This window comes from Rhinopithecus roxellana, chromosome 1 (assembly GCF_007565055.1).
Source record: "Rhinopithecus roxellana isolate Shanxi Qingling chromosome 1, ASM756505v1, whole genome shotgun sequence".
NCBI lineage: Eukaryota > Metazoa > Chordata > Mammalia > Primates > Cercopithecidae > Rhinopithecus > Rhinopithecus roxellana.
The window spans coordinates 71,058,737-71,078,021 of record NC_044549.1 but is presented as its reverse complement, the minus strand read 5'-3'; the positions used below and the strand labels follow the sequence as shown (position 1 = coordinate 71,078,021).

The following is a 19,285-nucleotide window of genomic DNA, read 5'->3' as shown; positions in this document are numbered from 1 at the left end:
CCCAGGAGGCAGAGCTCTCAGTGAGCTGAGACTGTGCCACTGCACTCCAGCCCAGGCGACAGAGTGAGACTCTGTCTCAAAAAAAAAAAAAAAAAAGAACACTCCAACTACAATGAACAAGGCCAGTTTCCAGCACACTGAAAAGTTCTCTTAAAAGTATTTGCATTTCAGGCTGCTTCCAGACCCAACTAACTTCTTGAGAAATCAGTTTAGAGGTCACTTATCTCTTCAAATAGGCAGAGTTACTCCCATACTGATTCCCTAAAATGGTTTAAGAGATTCCCAACCTACTCCCTCCTCAACCTCAGCATTCTCAGCATTGGTACTACTCAATCACAAAAAGGCATGGCTAACAGCAATCCATTTTTTTAAATTAAATAGACCAGAGTTTAAATTCTGTTTTCTATTTTCAAACTATGTGACCTTAAGCAAATCTTTTCACTTCTCTGATGGGGTTTAACTGAAAAGATAATGCAAGTAAAGCACAGCCTGGCACACATTAAGTGCTCAATAAATGATAGCCATTATCATCATTATTCCCATTCTACAGATAACAAATTGAGACTCCAAGAAGCAAACCACTAAAGGTCACAGAACTGGGGAGTAGTAGGGGTTGGGTTGAAACCAGTTCTTTTTCCTTTGTTTGCAAGTCTCTACTGAGCGCCATGCTCCACACTGAGGAGACAGTTGTGAAACAGACAGCAATGAACGCTATTCTCATGTTGTTTACTTCTAGTAGCAAAGAAAGCCATAAAATCTTTACACAAATAAACTGAAAGAGTGCTTTGAATGAGAAGGGCAGGGTGTCTGAACACACAGGGTTTTAAAGCAAGTAACAAGGTCACTGACTTTTATCTAGAAGGTCAGGGAAGGCTTCTGTGAAGAGGCGGCATTTAAAGGAGGCAAAAAGGTGTTAGGGAGATGAGGGTGGCACCAAGCACCCCAGACAAATGAAATCTCAGTAGAAAAGACACTGAGGAAGAATGGCAAGTTCAAGGAACTAAAAAGCCAGAGCATCTGGTGAGACAGAAGATGCAGGCAGGGCCAGATCAGAGGACCACTGAAAGATCTGTTCAAAGTTTTGGATATCTTGCTTCCTTTCGGCAATGGAAAGGCACCAAAAGACTGGCTGCCCTTGAGGAAACAGCAGTGAAAGGCTCACTCTGACACCAACTCCTTGCGTCAGGGCTATTTGGCACTTTCTTCATTTGTACTTCTAGGACACGTCAACTATAGCCTTTTAATATTTGTGACCTGTCTGAAAGAATCTCCGATAAAGACAGACTACGTCACTTTTCCCTCTTTTTTAATCCCACAGCTGATGCTTTTATTAAAGCACCGATTATTATAGGTAGGTGTGGACCTCTTTTCACTATTTGGTCATAAATTTCTGGAGAACAGAGTAAATATTCATCTTCCCATGTCTCAAACCTCAAAACTCAATAAAGTTATGGACTAAGACTCTATTTTGATAAGCTAAAAATCTGTTCTTTTTTTCTTTTCTGAGACAGAGTCACACTCTGTCCCCCAGGGTAGAGTGCAGTAGCGCGATCTCGGCTCACTGCAACCTTTGCTTCCCAGGTTCAAGCGATTCTCTTGCCTCAGCCTCCTGAGTAGCGGGGATTACAGGCACGTGCCACCATGCCCGGTTTTTTGTATTTTTTTTTAGTAGAGATGGGGTTTCACCATGTTAGCCAGGATGGTCTCGATCTCCTGACCTCATGATCCACCCACCTCGGCCTCCCCCAAAGTGCTGGGATTACAGGCATGAGCCACTGCGCCCAACCACATCTGTTCTTGTATTTCTAGACTGGTGGGATAAGAATCTTTTTGCTAATTCATTCTGCCTTATAAAGATCACCTGAGGTCAGGAGTTGGCGACCAGCCTGGCCAACATAGTGAAACCCCATCTCTACTAAAAATACAAAAATTAGCTGGGTATGGTGGCGCATGCCTGTAATCCCAGCTACTCAAGAGGCTAGGCAGGGGAATTGCTTGAACCCAGGAGGCCACTGTACTTCAGCCTGGGTGACAGAGCCAGACTCTATCTTAAAAAAACAAAACAAAACAAACAAACAAACAAACAAAAAACTAAAGGGATAACACATAAGGACTTAAGTTGCACTTTCCTTTTGCACCTTAACCTTAATAATAAAAAACACATTTCAGCAATGTGTCATTAAAAGTACAAGTTTTATATTTTAAGATAAATCACTTGTACAGTTCATATGCATATTTTTTAAATGTTAGTTTAATTTTAGCCAAGAACAAAATGCCCCAACAGAAGGTCTTTCAGTGATTTTCCAATTCTTCTGAGAACTGTTCAGATTCTCTCTCTGAATATTTAATTACTCTGATAAGAGTAGGGTAACTCTTTGGGCTATTTATATTAAAAGAACTGAGTCATAATCAATAGTTCACATGCTTTAAGATTTATTTTGGGATTTCAGGAGATGAGGATGATGAGATAAAACTATGAAAGTGAGATTAAGAATATGCTATAGGGTATGGTAATAATTTTGTCTGATCCACTTTCCACCATTCTGGGCCCTGCTGAGTCCCAAGAGGCTGACCTCTATGGGCAGCATCATAGACTCACCTGCTGGCCAGCTTTGAGGTAAGTCTGGCCAACAAGAGGCACTGGAAAAAGATCAAAGAGCAAAGAAAAAAGTCAGAGAGGAGAATATTCCCTCCTTGTTCCCTCCCTGCTCTGGGCTCCCTTTCTGGCAGTGGCTGAATCCCTCCAGTACGATAGCTCCTGTTTAGCAGCCCATCCACTATGGCTCCAGCTCTCACTAGACTCTAGTAACACTTTCTTCTCTTTGCTACCTCAGACCTAGGAGTGACAACAGCCTGCCATTGCTATTAGTTTCTAGGTGACAGAAACCCATGTCATCCTGAACTCTGCCCATCCTTCCGAAGATAATTCTTTCACTTAAAGTCTCTTAAACCATCTGAGTTGGATTCTGTTTCCTGCCAGATCTAAGAATGCAAACCATACACCTGTAAAATCAGCAATCTCTCTTTTGCATGTAAGCAGTTATCACAATGGTTATTGATCTTGCAAATTAATTTCTTCACACAAAGCACTGCATGGGAGCAGAAATGACACCTTTTAGACTGGTCAGTGCAGGAGAATACAGAGAGTGCTCCTGAAAGACAGCTAGCAGAATGGAGGGGCCAACGCTTATAATTCTCTAGATAGGAGTCTGTTACTTGTCAAGAATAAAATGTTTACAAAGAGATGCCACTGCCTCCTACTTCTCCTGGGTTTCCTCTGGCTGATGGCAAGGAATCAAAGTCAGCTTTGTATTTTCACACTGAATACCAAGAAGTTGTATCACTGCCTGGGGAAGCTGCCCTGTGTGTCACTTCACTTTGCTAGTTTTTCAGACCCAGGACCTGCTTACCACTAGCCCAGGCAGACAGGAAGAGAATCAACCATCTCCTATTACTAGCCACCTGCCTGCCATCCTTCCTTCTTTCTCTTTCATCCTGGGATAAATCCTTCTTCTGCACTAATGCAAAAGATGAACAGGATGAGAGAATTCTGCTGTGCTCAGCCTTGCCTGTCTCTTTAACAGTTCTGACCAGATTAGCACTTTTCTTTTTCCACAGGAGAGGACTGGCATATGCTTATACTATAATCTGCTTTGAGCTCCTTCTCTGGATTTTTCTCTTACCAAGGCGACCGGATTTGAGGTTAGATGTTAATTGAAATCACCTGGGAGTCTGTAAATACTCTACCTTGCTGTTACTTGGTGCAAGTAATCTGAAGGATACTGTATTTGTGAATATTCGGGCATTCTTTTGAATAAGAGCGGATTTAAAGAATTATTCCAGGGGGTTGATAAGAATTTATGGCTCATATCAATAAGTCACTCCAATAAGGACCCCAAACCTCTCCCTCTGCAACCAGCAGGAATTTGGAGCTGACAAAAAACAGTTGCTAAGATAAAGAAAGACACAGACAGATATAGACAGTTGTCTAAGAAAAGATGCTCTGCTGCAAATCAGCCCAAGCTGGCCAAAGGGCCAGGCAGCTCTCATCAGCCTGAAGGCAACACCTAGCAGGCAGTCTGACAAACAGTAGGATTAACAAAATTTGGCTCACACTATGTACCCATTTCTACCACTCTTCTACCCTTACTTCTAAGCATACCATTTCAAAGTATATTTTATTGGAGAACTCTATAAGCAGCCAGGGGGATATACATCGAATACTAATAGTGATATCTCTAGGTAGTAGAAGTATGAGTAACTTATTTCCTTCTATCTGTGGAATTTTCTGAGTTTTCTACAAACACTTATGATTTCTGTAATCATGAAAAAAATTTTAAACAAAAACCTCTGTAAGCATTCAGGAATTTCAGTTTTTCTGTAAGACCCAAATTTATGTAATTCTTGAAACTTAAAATCTAAATTAACTTCCTTAGTTTTGAGATTTCAGATTTTTCAATAGTACAATCATTCTATGGACTTTGTTTTTAAATTAAAAAACCATTCAAAATGTGCAAAACAAGAATGCTAAATTGAATTTAAGGTGTAAATTTTTTCCGGTATATGTCACAATCTTAACTGAGACAATTTAGATGCTTTAAGGTCAAAGTTCACTATTTTAATATTCTGAAGTACTCTTACTACAAATGAAAATACAACTATTTCTCTCTGTAAGAACGCCATGCAGATGATATCATATGCAGTTATATGGCTAAGAGACAGATAAAACAGACTAGTGTTTCCTCCACTACAAATGCTAGCCAATAAAAACTCTCCAGTCTACAGCTGATTAATACTTGACACCAGATCTACAGAAAAGAAAGCTACTCATTGCTGGCCGTTAGCTGAAAGAACAGACACACCAAGAAACCTGCCTACTATCAGATCAGGACCGCTGTTTATTACAACAACTGATTTTTCAGTTTAGTGCCATTTATAGTACAGAAAAATCTTTTCTAGGAACTAGCTTTCCTCATAATCTATAATAGCTGAACATGTGTTATTCACTGTCTTGTAGTGTTGAAATATATTAACAGGGAATCTTGGAAACCATAAACATCTTTACTAGCTTCAGGAAGCTAGTAAATTTGAACAAGCGATTCCTTTAAACTGTCTTAATGTAATGGCAAATGGTCTCTTTTCTAACTTCGATCTGCAAATGATTTATAGTTATAACTACCACAATAATAATAATCAACAGGGTAGGGAATGGAGGACACAGAGAATGGAGCCTTAAATATCTCCTCTTAGAGCAGCCAGAACACTAAAAATGCCTTTGTGTTCAGTATGCTAAAACTTAAAAATGCCAGTGAAAAAAGTATAAGGAAATGAAAAATATTTACTTTTCAATGTAGAACTTTACTCGCATTCTTTTTAGAATTAAGTCGAAGGATTCCAAAGGCTCACAGTATCTACAAAAACCGTAAGACAAAAACCAAACAAACAAAAAAATGCAAGAGGAAAAAATAGTTTTTTGACTAGCGCTTATCAAAACATGGTTAGAAGCTGTAGAAATCAGTGCCTGAAACAAATTAGAAAAAGACAACTTTAAAACAAGTGTTAAATGTCAGAACAAGGTTCCAAAAGCTACAGAAGTCTTGGGATGTGTCTATTTACAAAATGGTCTGGCCAAACAAGAACCACCATATTACCACTACAGACAAGTTTATGATCCAGACTACAATGAAACTTTAAAAGTAATGGGGGGAAAGAGCCTAACATACAACCCTGCTATTAACAGAAAACTATATGGAGACCTTAATTAAACAAAAGTGTCAAGTGCTTCTCTCAAAACCTCTTGTAGTGATAGACTCGTCAGCAGAAAACAGACAAGACCATTTAAAAGAAGAGTCCAGGGGCTGAGAGGACAAGTGACTACATCACAAGGTGGTAATTACATTGTAAAGAAGTAAAAAAGGCCAGATCCAAGGGCTCCAAGAGGTACTTCAAACCCAGCTAATGGTGGCAAGAAGAGATGAGGTAAATCAGTTCCTCAACTGGCTATCTGTGGGGAAATAAAAAGATGCTGGGCCTCCAAGGCAAGAATAAACTACAGCAGCTACTAATTACCAAGGTGACTACTAGACACCACCATTACACATTGTCATGGTCGGAATGTTTATGTCCCCCAAATTCACATGTTGAAATCCTAGGCTGGGCACAGGGGCCCACACCTGTAATCCCAGCACTTTGGGAGGCAGAGGCAGGAGGATTACTTGAGCTCAGCCTGGGCAACAAAGCAAGACCCTGTCTATTCAGAAAACACAAAAAATTAGCTGAGTGTGATGGCATGCACCTCCAGTCCCAGCTACTCGGGAGGCTGAGGTGGGAGAATCACTTGCTACTCAGGAGTTTAAGACCAGCCTGGACAACACGGCAAAACCCCATCTCTACAAAAAATAAAAATAAAATAAATAAAATAAAATCCTAACCCTCCAGGTGATGGTAATAGGATGTGGGACCTTTTCGGGGGTGATTAGGTCATGAGGGCAGAACCTTCATGAATAAGATTAGTGCCATTACGAAAGAGTCCCAGGAGCTTGTTTGACCCTTCCACCATGTGACACCAGCTATGAAACAGGAAACAAGCCCTCATCAGACACAGAATCTGCTGGTGCCCTGATCATGGACTTCTCAGCCTTCAGAACTGTAAGAAACAAAGGTACGTTGTTTACAAACTACCCAGTTTATGGTATTTTGTTAGAGTAGCCTGAACAGACTAAGACACACACCAATGTCACTACAATAAGGGAACATTACTCAAATGAGGCCAAACATTAGTTTACCCATCTCCAGTTCAGCCTGGAAACTTCAGAATCCAGAAAAGAGGCTTCTGCAGTTAGTAAACCACTGTTCTAGAACCACCCTAAATGGGCAATCAGAACACCTAGGTTCTGCAATAGTCCTAGGCTGGAGAGGAAATCACCCTTTCTAAACCTTATCCTCAGCTGAAAAGTAGAGAAAATATTTCCTCTTCCCTGACTTCAAAGTATTGGAATATACAATGAAACAGGAGGACATACATGAAAATGCTCTGCATAAAATCACACTGTATATGTACAGCATTTTATCATTTGAAGTGTGGTTTAACTCATACTTCCAAAGGCCAAATAAATGTAGGTTGCACCTTCAGCCTACAAGCTATAAAATCTAACATGCTTATTTTAAAGTATTAGCAAAGTTACAGTGAAAGCACTTAGACACAAGAAGACAGAAAAATAAATGCAGAGAAATTTGAGAAAATTTAGTGCAGAGACCACAAACTTTATTTATCTCACTGGGTTCTAAGAGGATCACTATACACTGGATAAAAATGTTTATAGTGACTCTGTTACCAACAAATGGTTAGAGTCTATATGCTTTTCTTTAAAAATCAGGAAAATGTATATTTCAGGAAAGATTACCATGTAAAAAACACATGTAGTACTGCACTTACAGTGGTAAGTACCAGTAAGGTTAAATGGAAATAGACGGTGTAGAGCCACAAGAATGCTTTTAAAGATGGGGGTTTAAGAATCCTTGGGGCCAGGTGTGGTGGCTCATGCCTATAATCCTAGCACTTTGGGAGGCCAAGGTGGGAGGATGGCTTGAGCCCAGAAATTGGAGACCAGTCTGGATAACAGAGTCTCTACAAAAAAGAAAAAAAAATTTAATTAGCCAGGTATGGTGGCACACACCTGTATCCCCCACTTCTTAAGAAGCTGCAGTGGGAGGACTGCTTGAGGCCAGGAGGTCAAGGCTGCAGTAAGCCATGACTGTGCCACTGCACTCCAGCCTAGGTGACAGAGAGACAGCTTGTTTCAAAAAGAAAACAAAACCCTTGGATGTAGGGTTGGGAAGGAGAGGGGTGAACCAGGGATCATTATGGTGCTGCTTATATGTGATACAATGTCTAAACCAAGTCCACTCATAGTGAGTGGCCTACAGATGTTCAGATAGTAAATAACTGTTGGTTTTACCTGCCCTCCATCAATTCCCACTGCTGGGGAATGACAACTCCCCTAAAGGGTACTGTCTGAGTGAGGCAATAACCAAGGCACCTGCTAGGACCCAGTCTGGGCATGAAAGATACACTCTCAGTAGAAAGTGGGATTAAAAACTGCTGGAGAGGTTAGCTCTCCTGTATCCTGAGAAGACTGTCTACCGAGTCCTGCTACCTGGATCCCTGAAGCTGCTCTAGATCTGGTTCACTCTGAAGCCTGATTCTTTGGCATTATTGTCACCACATCCCTCCAGCAACCTCTTTTTTTTGTTTAGTCAGATTTAGTTCCTACTGCTTACAACCAAAGATCTCTGGCTGATTAGCTGTTATACTGTGTCTAGAAGAACTGCATTTTCTTAAAAACTGGGGGGACAAAATTTAATTTGATTGGTAATTAAACCATTAATTTTACATTGAAAAGGAATACATTATAGAGTAGAATACAAAATTCATGTAAAATTTTAAGATAATGGATTTTGAGATTTTAAAAAACATGCTTCCTCCCACTTCCCACCCTTCCTCTCTCCCTCCCCCATGCAAGTTCTTTAGTGATGGGATTAAGAAACACTGGTATAGAGATAAATTTTCCTTAACTCCTAAGATCTGTCCCTAACTAGATAAAAGCTCTAGGGCAGGTTACTTAACCTTTCTAAGGCTCACTTTTCATACCTTTAAAATGGGATAATACTACCTACATGTAGAGCTGTTATCCCAAAAGATAACACAGGAAACCATTTAGCACTGTTCCTCAGAGTAGTTTTATCAGCCATGGCAAACAAACATAGTTAATATAATAGAAGCAAGTTGGCACATAGGTTGATGGCTGCAACAATTCCCTGTAGGCTATCCTGTGCAATATGATTTGGCAGCATTTGCCATCAAGAGGGGGTATCTTTGTCCAACCCCTTGAATTTGAGTTGGCCTTGTGACTTGCTTTGACTAGCAAAATATGGCAGAGTGGTACTTTGTGACTCCTAAGCTTAAGCCTCCAGAAACCTTCCAGTTTTCATCCTCTTGAAACAAAGTGCCTCCACCTGAGGAAATCTGGTCTAGGCTGCTAGAAGATGAGATTATGTGGAGCTCAGAGAGATATCCCAGCTTGACTAACTAGTTCTGACTCAAGACTTAAGAGGACTGCAGCCACATTAGTGACCTCAGGCCAGGCACTACCAATGGAAGAATTGCTCTGCCCTAATTATGAGGAAAAAAAATGGTATGTGTTTTAAGCCACAAAGTTTTGGAATGGGTAGTTAACAATAGATAACTGACAGACATGCTTCATGAATTATCATAATATTTCTATATTTTATAGTCTATTCACTTCCTAAATTTTCCTATAACAAACTGTAAGGCCCAAAGTCCACAAAAAGTCACTATGTCACAGCCAGATGTGGTTACGTTTCTCATTCTTCAAGGCTAGATCAACGTTTCTAATTTCATGTAAAAATGAACTGTATCTCTACCAGAATGAGGGGTATAGGACATAGAACATACTCCAAAGCCAAAATAACTGAAGTGAAAATTTGCTAAAATTATCATAGTTAAACCACAAAGATGCAGGTGCAAATAAAGTTGAGTTGCATTTGAAGGTAACTGGCTAAGGAAAAAAAGGAACAATTTAATTGATAATTTAATTAAAGCATTAAATTATAAACGGTTTTGATTTTTAATTTTTTAAAAACCAGATTATTATAATCTGTTTAACAATCAAAATTAGTTCTAGATTATAATTTAATAATTAAAACAGATTCTCCCCTGTAACAATTCTTGCTCCTGGCATTTTCTTCCATATAATTCAAAGATGACCAAAATCCTATTCTAAAAGTTCCATCTTATACATAGTCTCATTATATACCCTTTTTTCCTATGAATTAATATTGACTGCATCATGCTTTTTAGAGATTGCAGCATATTCCACTACATGGATAGACCCTAATTCACTTAATTAATCCCTCATCAATAGATATTTAGATCACTTTCTATGTTTTGTTATTATTAAAGGAGAGGTGAGAAGTCTGGAACATACATCTGTGCATACTTCACCAACTGTTTCTTTAAATTCCTAGATGTGAATTTATCTTTTTTTTCTTTTTTTGTAATAACTTTGGGTTCATATTGCTCAAACTGTCATCCAAAAGATATGTACCAAATTTACTTTTTTTTAACAAGAAGGAAATCCTTAAATGCTAAAAGAACACATTTTACATCTCTAATATCTATATATAAAATGGCAATTTTTAAAATTGCATTTTATCTCTATCTAAAATACTGACTCATGCCTCTTATACTGTATTTACTGTACATTTGAAGGGGGAAAAATCCTACAATACCCAAATAATTTCTAGTGGTTTTATTTTCAGCACAATGTTGTTTTGAAAAGGTAAACTCCAAAAAGAGTGTACTTGCTGCAAAATAAGCAAATCAGTAGAGAATGTTGAAAAGCAGGAAAGGAAGCAAAAAATAAACTAATCAGTTAGAGCAGTTACCAGGTCATCAAATCTGCATCCTTACACAATGGCCAGGAGAGAAAGGTAGAGAGAGTGAAAAGGTGAAACTAAAAGCAGCAGCCCTCAGAGCTTCAGTGATGGCAGGATGAAATTACACACAGAAGTATATATCTACATGCTCTGTACACGCCAATCCTGGAGCTAATCTCCAGGGGTTAGAACACAAGAGGAATCTTTGTGTGCTTTATAGAACCAAACATCACGCAGAAAGGGAATGGGAAAGACTAGGATACACATTTCCTTTAGGGTAAGAAGGTCTAGTTAGCAACTTGAGGGGCCAGTATCAATTACTTCCCTTCCAGGGCAAAGAAGGATTAACAGGAACACTAAGCAAAAGACAGCCCAAAAGCACCGATTGCCTTCAAAAACCATCACATCTGAGAGGGTCCAATCATCAAGCTCTATTAAAAAATGGGCAAGGTGAGAACACCTAACAATAAATAAAATTAACTGGTGATAGAATCATGCATGTGCTAAGAAGTAAAGGCCACACAATATGACTAATAACAACTTATTGACTAAAGTTTCATCCTATCCAAAGAGATGAGGGCATTAGATCAAACTGCCATACCAAAAGCAGAGTATGCTAAATAAAACAGCAGTGTGTGAGCACACACACATATGTGTGTGTGTGCATGTGTTGGGGGTGGTTGCTTGGCAAAGCCACAAATCTATCCATCTAATATTCTAGGCAAGGATTCTGCAAATTATGGCCCATTGACCAAATCTAGCTAAGATTTTTATACAACAGGAGTTAAGAATGACTTTTACATTTTTAAATGGTTGAAAAAAATAAAATATGATGTGACATATAAAAATTGTAAGAAATTCAAATTATCAGTGTCCATAAACATTTCTTGGAACACAGTCACACCCACTCATTTATATCTATGACCATTTTCCTGCTATCATGGCAGAGCTGAGTAGGTGTAGAAACCTGGATGGCTGGCAAAGTAAAAAATATTTACTATATGGTCCTTTACAGAAAATGTGCTGACCTCTGTTCCAGGCTATAAAATCACATAGTTTTTTAAAGGATCACAGCTCTAAACCTGTGCAGGCTTGTTGGTTTGGCCCCTGACATATCCAAGATTTTGATATAATCTGCCAGGCCAATAGAGAACGCAATCCCATTAGCTAAGAACAATGGAAAAGTCCAATAGGTTGTCAAGATGTTGGGATACCTGCCTACGATAACAAGAAAATGTAAAAGGTTTTTCTGAGTTGAAAGTAAGATGGTTCCAGAAGGTTTAAGTGGGAACAAGGATGAATAAAGGTATTCTCTTTAAAAGGATGTGTAATATCTCTAGCCGGATGCGGTACTTCACGGCTGTAATGCCAGCACTTTGGGAGGCCGAGGCAGGTGGATCACCTGAGGTCAGGAGCTCGAGATCAGCCTGGCCAGCATGGCGAAACCCCATCTCTACTAAAAATACAAAAATGAGCTGAGCATAGTGGCACATGCCTATAATCCCAGCTACTCGGGAGGCTGACGCACAAGAATAGCTTGAACCCTGGGAGGCGGAGGTTGCAGTGAGCCAAGATCATGCCACTGCACTCCAGCCTTGGCAACAATGAACCTCCGTCTCAAAAAAAAAAAAAAAAAAAAAAAAAAAGATGTATGATATCTCCTTCTAAAGATGAGAATGTAACTATCTTCAAAATGGCTACCACTTTCTGAGTACTTACTAGGGGCCTAGGACTAAGCAAATTTTTTTGCATTTATTATCCCATTTAATGGTCATCTCCTCTAGACTCAGAGAAGTAGACTGGACCAAGTTAAACACAACCAGAGAGCTCAGGAAATGAGAATCAAGGCCATATTCAAAGTCTAAAGCCTGTGATCATAACCATTTCCCAACGTAAGGGAAGAAGGCATAAATGATCGCCACAAATAAATGACAGGAAAGGGAAAAACTATAGAAATAGTAGAAGCAAGTTTATTTTTATGGCCATAAGCATTATACAGTATTTTATTTATATATCTCACACTTTCTTTTGACTCACAATGCCCTCTCTTACTTCAGCATTTAAAGTAAAATATGATTCAGTTCTGCCAGACCCTTTCCTATTGAGAAAAATCAACACATGTACCCAACTGTGAAGGCATTTTAAAGACGGCAGAATTAGACAACTAAAGCGATAAATGTAACTTCTACCCATGAACTCCTTAGGTTAAATGCCAGCAGAATTAGACAACTAAAGAACTAAGGCGATAAATGTAACTTCCACCCACGAACTCCTTGGGTTACCTGTGAAGGTCTCAAAACGAAAGGGGTGGTGAAGCACTTTTAGGAGTGATGGCCTATAAAGCACATGTGCAGTATTTTAATTTTTTAATTCAGATTATAAGTGAAGAGAAAATGTTAAATGGAATCTTGCCCACAGAGAGAAATACAATGCTGGTGGGTGGCTATTGTTTCTTCCTGCCAAGCAGCATCCATGTCCTCCACTCTGCCAAATAAACCATCATTTTCCACTTTCCTCTAAGTATCTACATTTGGGGACCACTCAATCCTAACTCATTTTTGAAAATCTTTTTCTTAAAAAAAAAAAATGTTTTAAGTGTTAATATCTTCATCACACCAATTTGGAAATAATATACTTGTTATCCTATACCCTTAATATACATGTTTCCTCAGATGTTTATTACTGGTTCCCCAAATCTGGCTTATAAGTCCTTCTTGTGGGCCAAAGAGGAGCTAAGATTTTTATACAGGAAACTTCTAGCCAGCCTTGTGACAACTGTACTAGTTAGCCATATCCAGATGAGTAACTGAAGAGTTAAGCAGGGTAAGTAACTAGAATAAAGGAAACCAAATTTGAATTTTAAGTCTTTTTTGACTCAAACTGTGTTTTCCCAATCATGTTCTACTGTCCTGCCAAGGCACAAACACATTTTCTTAGAATGATTCTCTTGGAGTCAAATTTCAAATTTTCTGGAGAGAAGAGAGTGGAGCTGAAAGACGCATTTACTCCAAGGGCTGGTGTAAAGATAAAATCTTTGCTTATCTACCATCGAACTATCTGGTCTGAATTTTTGGATATAATTTTTTAAAACCACAGCCACAGTGCATGCAGGACTAGCATGTCAGACCAGGTTGGCTTATCAACTGATAGCCAGTGCTTTGCTGTGGGAATAAAATGGAAGTGCTTTTATACCTCTAAGTCTGAAGACAACTTTATTTATTTATTTATTTATTTCAGTGTCTTACTCTGTCGCCCAGGCTAGAGTGTAGTGGCGTGATCTCAGCTCACTGAAACCTCGGCCTCCTGGGTTCAAGTGATTCTCCTTCCTCAGCCTCCTGAGTAGCTGTGATTACAGGCACATGCCACCACGCCTGGATAATTTTTTTTTGTATTTTTGGTAGAGATAGGGTTTCACCATGTTGGCCAGGCTGCTCTTGAATTCCTGATCTCAAATGATCCACCCACCTCAGCCCCCCAAAGTGCTGGGATTACAGGTGTAAGGCACTGTGCCCAGCCTGAAGATAACTTTAAAAGGCAAGTAATGAGCACATAGATCTACTTTTCAAAATTGTTGTTTTCTCTTTAAAATGGTCATTCTGTGATGGCTCATGCCTGCTGTAATCCCAGCACTTTGGGAGGCTGTGGCAGGAGGATCACTTGAGGTCAAGGATGCAGTGAGCCATGTTCATGCAATTGCACTCTAGACTGGGCAACAAAGTGAGACCCTGTTTCAAAGGAAAAAGGAAAAAAGAAAAAAGAAAATATTTCTAACTTCCATTTTATTCAATAAAAAGATGTGTCTCTAATTTTTTTTTAAGTCCTAGATCTCTTTAACAACTACAGACCCTCTTCCAGAAAAATACACATACACAAAAAGTTTTGGTCACAACTACAGGGAGTTCAGGAATCCCCTGAAACCGACCCTTGGAGGGTCACAGACCCCCAGGATAACCCTTGTTCTAAAAGCATATTACAAAAATCCTTACATTATTTCACGGGCCCAGAATAAAGACCATATAGCTAGCTCTCTCATCAGTTTTTATATTTTCAGAAAGTAAATATCAAATAAACACACAAATTTTTCTTAACTAGTCTTTCATATTCTAAAAAAAAAAAAAAACTGAAATCTTATGACTCGAATAAATCAATAAATATAAGGTCATACAAGTTCAAAGTCTGAATCAGTTTTCTTAAAATCTGCTACTTCCATTTCTGTGTTTCTGCCCATAAAGATCTTCCTTGAAAAGAAGAAACATTAGAAGGGTAAGGGCTTGAGTCTTTGCTACTTTAACATTCATCAACAGGTTAATATGTAAAAAGAAGACCACTCCTAATGTTTACTAAAAGATGTTCTCTCATATACACGAGATATACAATATGATGAAAAGACAATTCTTAAATGTTCAACGAATAGATCTGTGTGAATGCAATTGCAAGTAAAATCATGTAGCTGACAAAGCAGATTTTAAGAGTTCATAAAGGCTCAAATTATGTGTTTCTCACCACTTGAGTCAAGCACTTTCAGGCTGGACGCAATGGCTCAAACCTGTAATCCCAGCCCTTTGGGAGGCTGAGGCGGGAGGATCTCTTGAGCCCAGGAGTTCCAGATCAGCCTGGGCAACATAGTGAGATCACGTCTCTACAAAAATAAAAATGAAAAACTTAGCCAGGCATCGTGGAACATGCCTGTAGCCCCAACTAGTCGGTAGCTGAGGTGGGAGGATCGCTTGAGCCCGGGAGTTCCCGGCCGCAGTAAGCCCTGATGATTGTGCCACTGCACTCCAACCTAGGCAACACAGGAAGCCTGTCTCAAAAAAAATAAAATAAAATAACTTTCAGGAATGTTTATTTTCAGGTACAGCTCAAACTTTAAAGTCTTTCAAATTCCTCTTGGTCTTATTACTCTAGAAAATTTCTAGCATCATCTAACAAAATTATAAGTTATCAAATGAACTTATAAAAATGTTTGAACAGTATTCCATCTATGAATAACTGACAGAATATCTCACGAAAATTTAAGTTACAGAGGACTGTGATACTTTCCCATGAAAATATTAAAGATTGGCCGGGCGCGGTGGCTCAAGCCTGTAATCCCAGCACTTTGGGAGGCCGAGACGGGCGGATCATGAGGTCAGGAGATCGAGACCATCCTGGCTAATACGGTGAAACCCCGTCTCTACTAAAAAATACAAAAAACTAGCCGGGCGACGAGGCGGGCGCCTGTAGTCCCAGCTACTCGGGAGGCTGAGACAGGAGAATGGCGTGAACCCGGGAGGCGGAGCTTGCAGTGAGCTGAGAGCCGGCCACTGCACTCCAGCCTGGGCAGCAGAGCAAGACTCCGTCTCAAAAAAAAATAAAAAATAAAAAAAATAAAAAAAAAAAAAAAAAAAGAAAATATTAAAGATTATTTTAAATAGCTAGATACTATTTAAAATCAGTATATAAGAAATGTTTCAAAATCAGTATTATAAGATTAAAAAACACTTAAAAAAGAACATTTCAGCACATGACGATTACTTTCTAAATAACTATCCCCACCAAAATGCAACCTGGTATTGTGAACCCCAATCAATCGACAATTTCAGTTTACAATTTGCAGTACTTAAGATTTAAAACAGTTCTTCACTTAGAGTGCCCTGTCTCCTAAAACAAAGGAGATGAACAGGCTCTGATGCCTACCTACAGCCAGCGTTTAGGTCAGTATTTTTTCAAAGTCAGGGAAACTTCACACCCTAGGGGAGGGCAAGTTACATCTCAGAATCTTCACATAAAGTAATTTTTGTCTTTGTGACAAAAGTTAAATTCTTGAGCACTAATTCTTGAGAGCACTGTAATGGTATTATTGAAGTCACTGGTCTCACATAAAATGACTAAAATTGTACATATTTCTTGCTAGAGGTTAAACACACTTCACTTTAATACATTTGCATCTGCAACTTCTCTTTGAAAGAACTGGGGGGAAAACACGGATAATGTACCTAAATTTAGTAAGGAAAGTGAAACAACCAAATTTATCCCACACAACTTCTTCATGCCGGATATGAAGATGCAAGATCTACTTGGGGGACAGGAAAATTGGAAAACAACGATATGACTGAATAAAATAACAAACCTGTGTCAACTGAGACACGATCCTGGTGCTAATGGTATCTATCCCACTGGAGGTCAAATCAGTTGTATTGGTGCCTGTTTCCTCATCCACCTCTCACCACCTAAACGTGCCATTTACGAGAAAGCTATCGAAGTTGAATCAAAGTGATTTTGAAAAGAAATGCCAATATAATTTGCAGTGTGCTCCAGACAACTACACACAAGGCAACGTTTCTCACTGAGCACCCCCGCCCCCACTTTCAACTTCCCCTTAAGATAGGGACAGTCACATAGACATTTTTTGAAAATCAAAGAGAAAAATAAATAAAAGCACCCCATCATGATCACCGACGAGATCCCGACTCTGTGGTGGAATTGGATGCCGGGTGAGGACGATGGGCACACGCTCCTGGTCGCTCCGCGAACTCCTCCGGGAGGTCGCCAAGTTTCTCTTTCACCCTTTTTCCCGCACCCGCCGAGCCCAGGAAGGAAGGGGGCGGCCGCAGGGGCCGGAACCGCGCGACCTGGAACCCGGGGCCTTTTTTGATTGCCGGCCGCGCCCCGCGCAAGTGTCGGCGTTCGAGACCCGCCCCAGCGCGAGTGGGCGCCAACTTCGCGGGGACCCCCAGCGACGCGCCCCCTTGGTACCCCTAGTCCCGCCTCTCCCGGGCTCAGCCGGATCCGGGCGTCCCCGTCACCCTCCCCACCCCCCAGGGAAGCGAGCCCACCCCTAGCAGCGTCACCCTGGATGGGGCGGCGGGGCCGCAGTCACCTTCCCGGAGAGGGAGCTGGGGCCCCGACTCCGGGCGGCCCGCAGCCCCCGCCGCGTCCCCGCAGCCCTGGCAGCGTCCGGGCGAGCTCACCTGGCGGCTGGCTGCGGCCTCCGGGGCGGCCTCTGGGCGTGGGCCGGGCGGGGGCTGCAAGGGGGGCGGCGGGAGCCCGGCCTGCAGCCGGGGCCGCCGCCGGCCGCCTAGCCTCACCCCAACTCGCGCCGGCCGCGGCCGCCCCCGGGGAGTACCGGGAGCGTGGGGAGCGCGGGTCCCGCGGCGGCGGCGGCGGCGGCGCGGCGCGGCGCGGCTCAGGCGTCGGAGCAGGCGGCCGCGGGCGCCGCCGCCTCCTCCTCCATGGCTGTTTACCCGGCTGCATTGTGGGAGTTTGACCTCCGCCGCCGCCAACCGCCGCCTCAGCTTGCGCCGCCGCCGCCGCGCACGCCATGGGAGCCGTGACTGACGGTGAGGCCCCGCTCGCTGCCACCCGCGCCCGCTGCACAGTCCGTTCGGCCTCCCCGGAGACCCCTGGCCTCCCAGCCCGCTTCTGGGAACCTCTCGGCCTCCCCCGGCCGCTTCGCCCGAGCGCTTCGGCCTTCCAGACCTCTCCCCGAAGCCCCGGGCCTCCCCGGCTGCTTCCTTGAGTCGTTCCTCTCGCCAGAGGCCGAGCGCCCCTCGGAGCCCCTCGGCCTCCCCCGCCCGCTCTCCCGAAGGCAGCGCGGGGCTGTAGGGTGTGCCGGGAGCGTAGTCGGTGGGCTGGGAACACACGTGGGTGGCCGAGACGGCTAGAAGCGGTGCAAGGGCGGGTGGGACCGGAGGGAGTCCGGGTTTGTCTAGGGGCGCGGTGAGGGCCCAGGAGCCGCGAATGGTGGGCGGTGGTGCCGGGCTTGGGGCTGGGGGCCTGGAAGGTTTGTGGAGGACTAGGAGGGAGTGGGAGCTCCAGGGATGGGGCGGGAGTTTCGGGACTCGTCTACAAGGGGTGTCAGGATACGGAGCGTGACACCTGGAGGGGTCCTGGGGCATATTGGGAAGGACTCACAGACAATGGAGTCGATGGCAATGAGGCCTTGAACTGCGAGTGGATTGTGGGTGAGAAGGAGCAGGGAATTATTTATAAAAGGAATACAGAGGGATGAGGTATCTGGAGGATAATCAGGAAGCGTACCTGGGAGATTTACGGGGGTAAGGAGGAGCCAGTATAGTGATGAGAAACCATCTAGGGTAGATCAGGAGGATAGAAGATGTGTATGTGTGTGTCGGGGAGGGTGATTTGTCAGCTGGAATGGATTTAGAGGAGCAAAGACTGGGTTTGTGGACTGTCTAAGGGAGATGGTCTATGGAGTGAGAGCAGAAATAAGGTGACACTTTGGGGAAAGGGGAAGGGGCATGATTGGCAACTGGAGGGAGAACCTACAAGTTATCTGATTAGGGAGGAAGGAGGTCCTTTGATATCTGGGAAGGGGAGATCTAGGGCTCTTGGGTGTTTTTCAGGAGAGGGTGACCAGTAACTAAATGCCCGTGGAGAGGCCACTTCTGAAGAGTTGAAGACCACCAGGGTCTCCACATTAAAGGGCCTGGCCATGGGAAGAACAGTGATAGGCCCAAATTTGCAGACTGATAAAGAGTAGTGGAGGTCGAAGACTACTAAAGACCCAGGAACTTCATGTGGAATTTCAGCTTTGCTTCATTCCAGTTTCATTTATTTAGTGGACATTTATCCTTCCTGGACTAGGCTTTGGGATTACAACCCAGAACCAACAAGCAAGAACTTTTCCCTCTCCAAAATTTCGGTCGGAAGGGAAAGAAACATTGACTAATGAGTTTTAAGAGTGACAAATATTACCACAAGGAAGTACAAGGTTGGTAACTGTAGGAACATGTAACAAAGATTATTTATCCAATCAGTGGAAATGAGAAAGCTTCCCCAAAAAAGATAATCCCATTTTTGAAGAATAAATAGATGTTGGACT

At 42.1% G+C, this 19,285-nt stretch overlaps 2 protein-coding genes across 7 annotated transcripts in view; one reads left to right on the top strand and one right to left on the bottom strand.

The window, feature by feature from the left end:
* The window catches only part of ATXN7 (ataxin 7), a 139,306-nt gene extending 122,151 nt beyond the window's left edge, over window positions 1–17,155 (bottom strand). The window contains exons 1-2 of one of the 4 annotated variants that reach the window (XM_030922313.1): window positions 16,883–17,154; window positions 16,571–16,670 (exon numbers count right to left, since the gene is read on the bottom strand). The gene's annotated coding sequence lies outside the window, so the exon portion shown is untranslated. Of the gene's footprint in view, window positions 1–16,570; window positions 16,671–16,882 lie in introns of all 4 variants that reach the window. The other 3 variants (XM_030922355.1, XM_030922269.1, XM_030922393.1) reach the window with 3 other exon arrangements.
* THOC7 (THO complex 7) overlaps window positions 16,874–19,285 on the top strand; it is a 31,240-nt gene continuing 28,828 nt past the window's right edge. Inside the window, exon 1 of one of the 3 annotated variants that reach the window (XM_010352902.2) lies at window positions 16,874–16,934. In XM_010352902.2, the coding sequence (XP_010351204.2) occupies window positions 16,889–16,934 (46 nt within the window). In that variant the 5' untranslated portion in view covers window positions 16,874–16,888. Of the gene's footprint in view, window positions 16,935–17,629; window positions 17,781–18,745; window positions 19,175–19,285 lie in introns of those variants that run through there. The other 2 variants (XM_010352901.2, XM_010352900.2) reach the window with 2 other exon arrangements.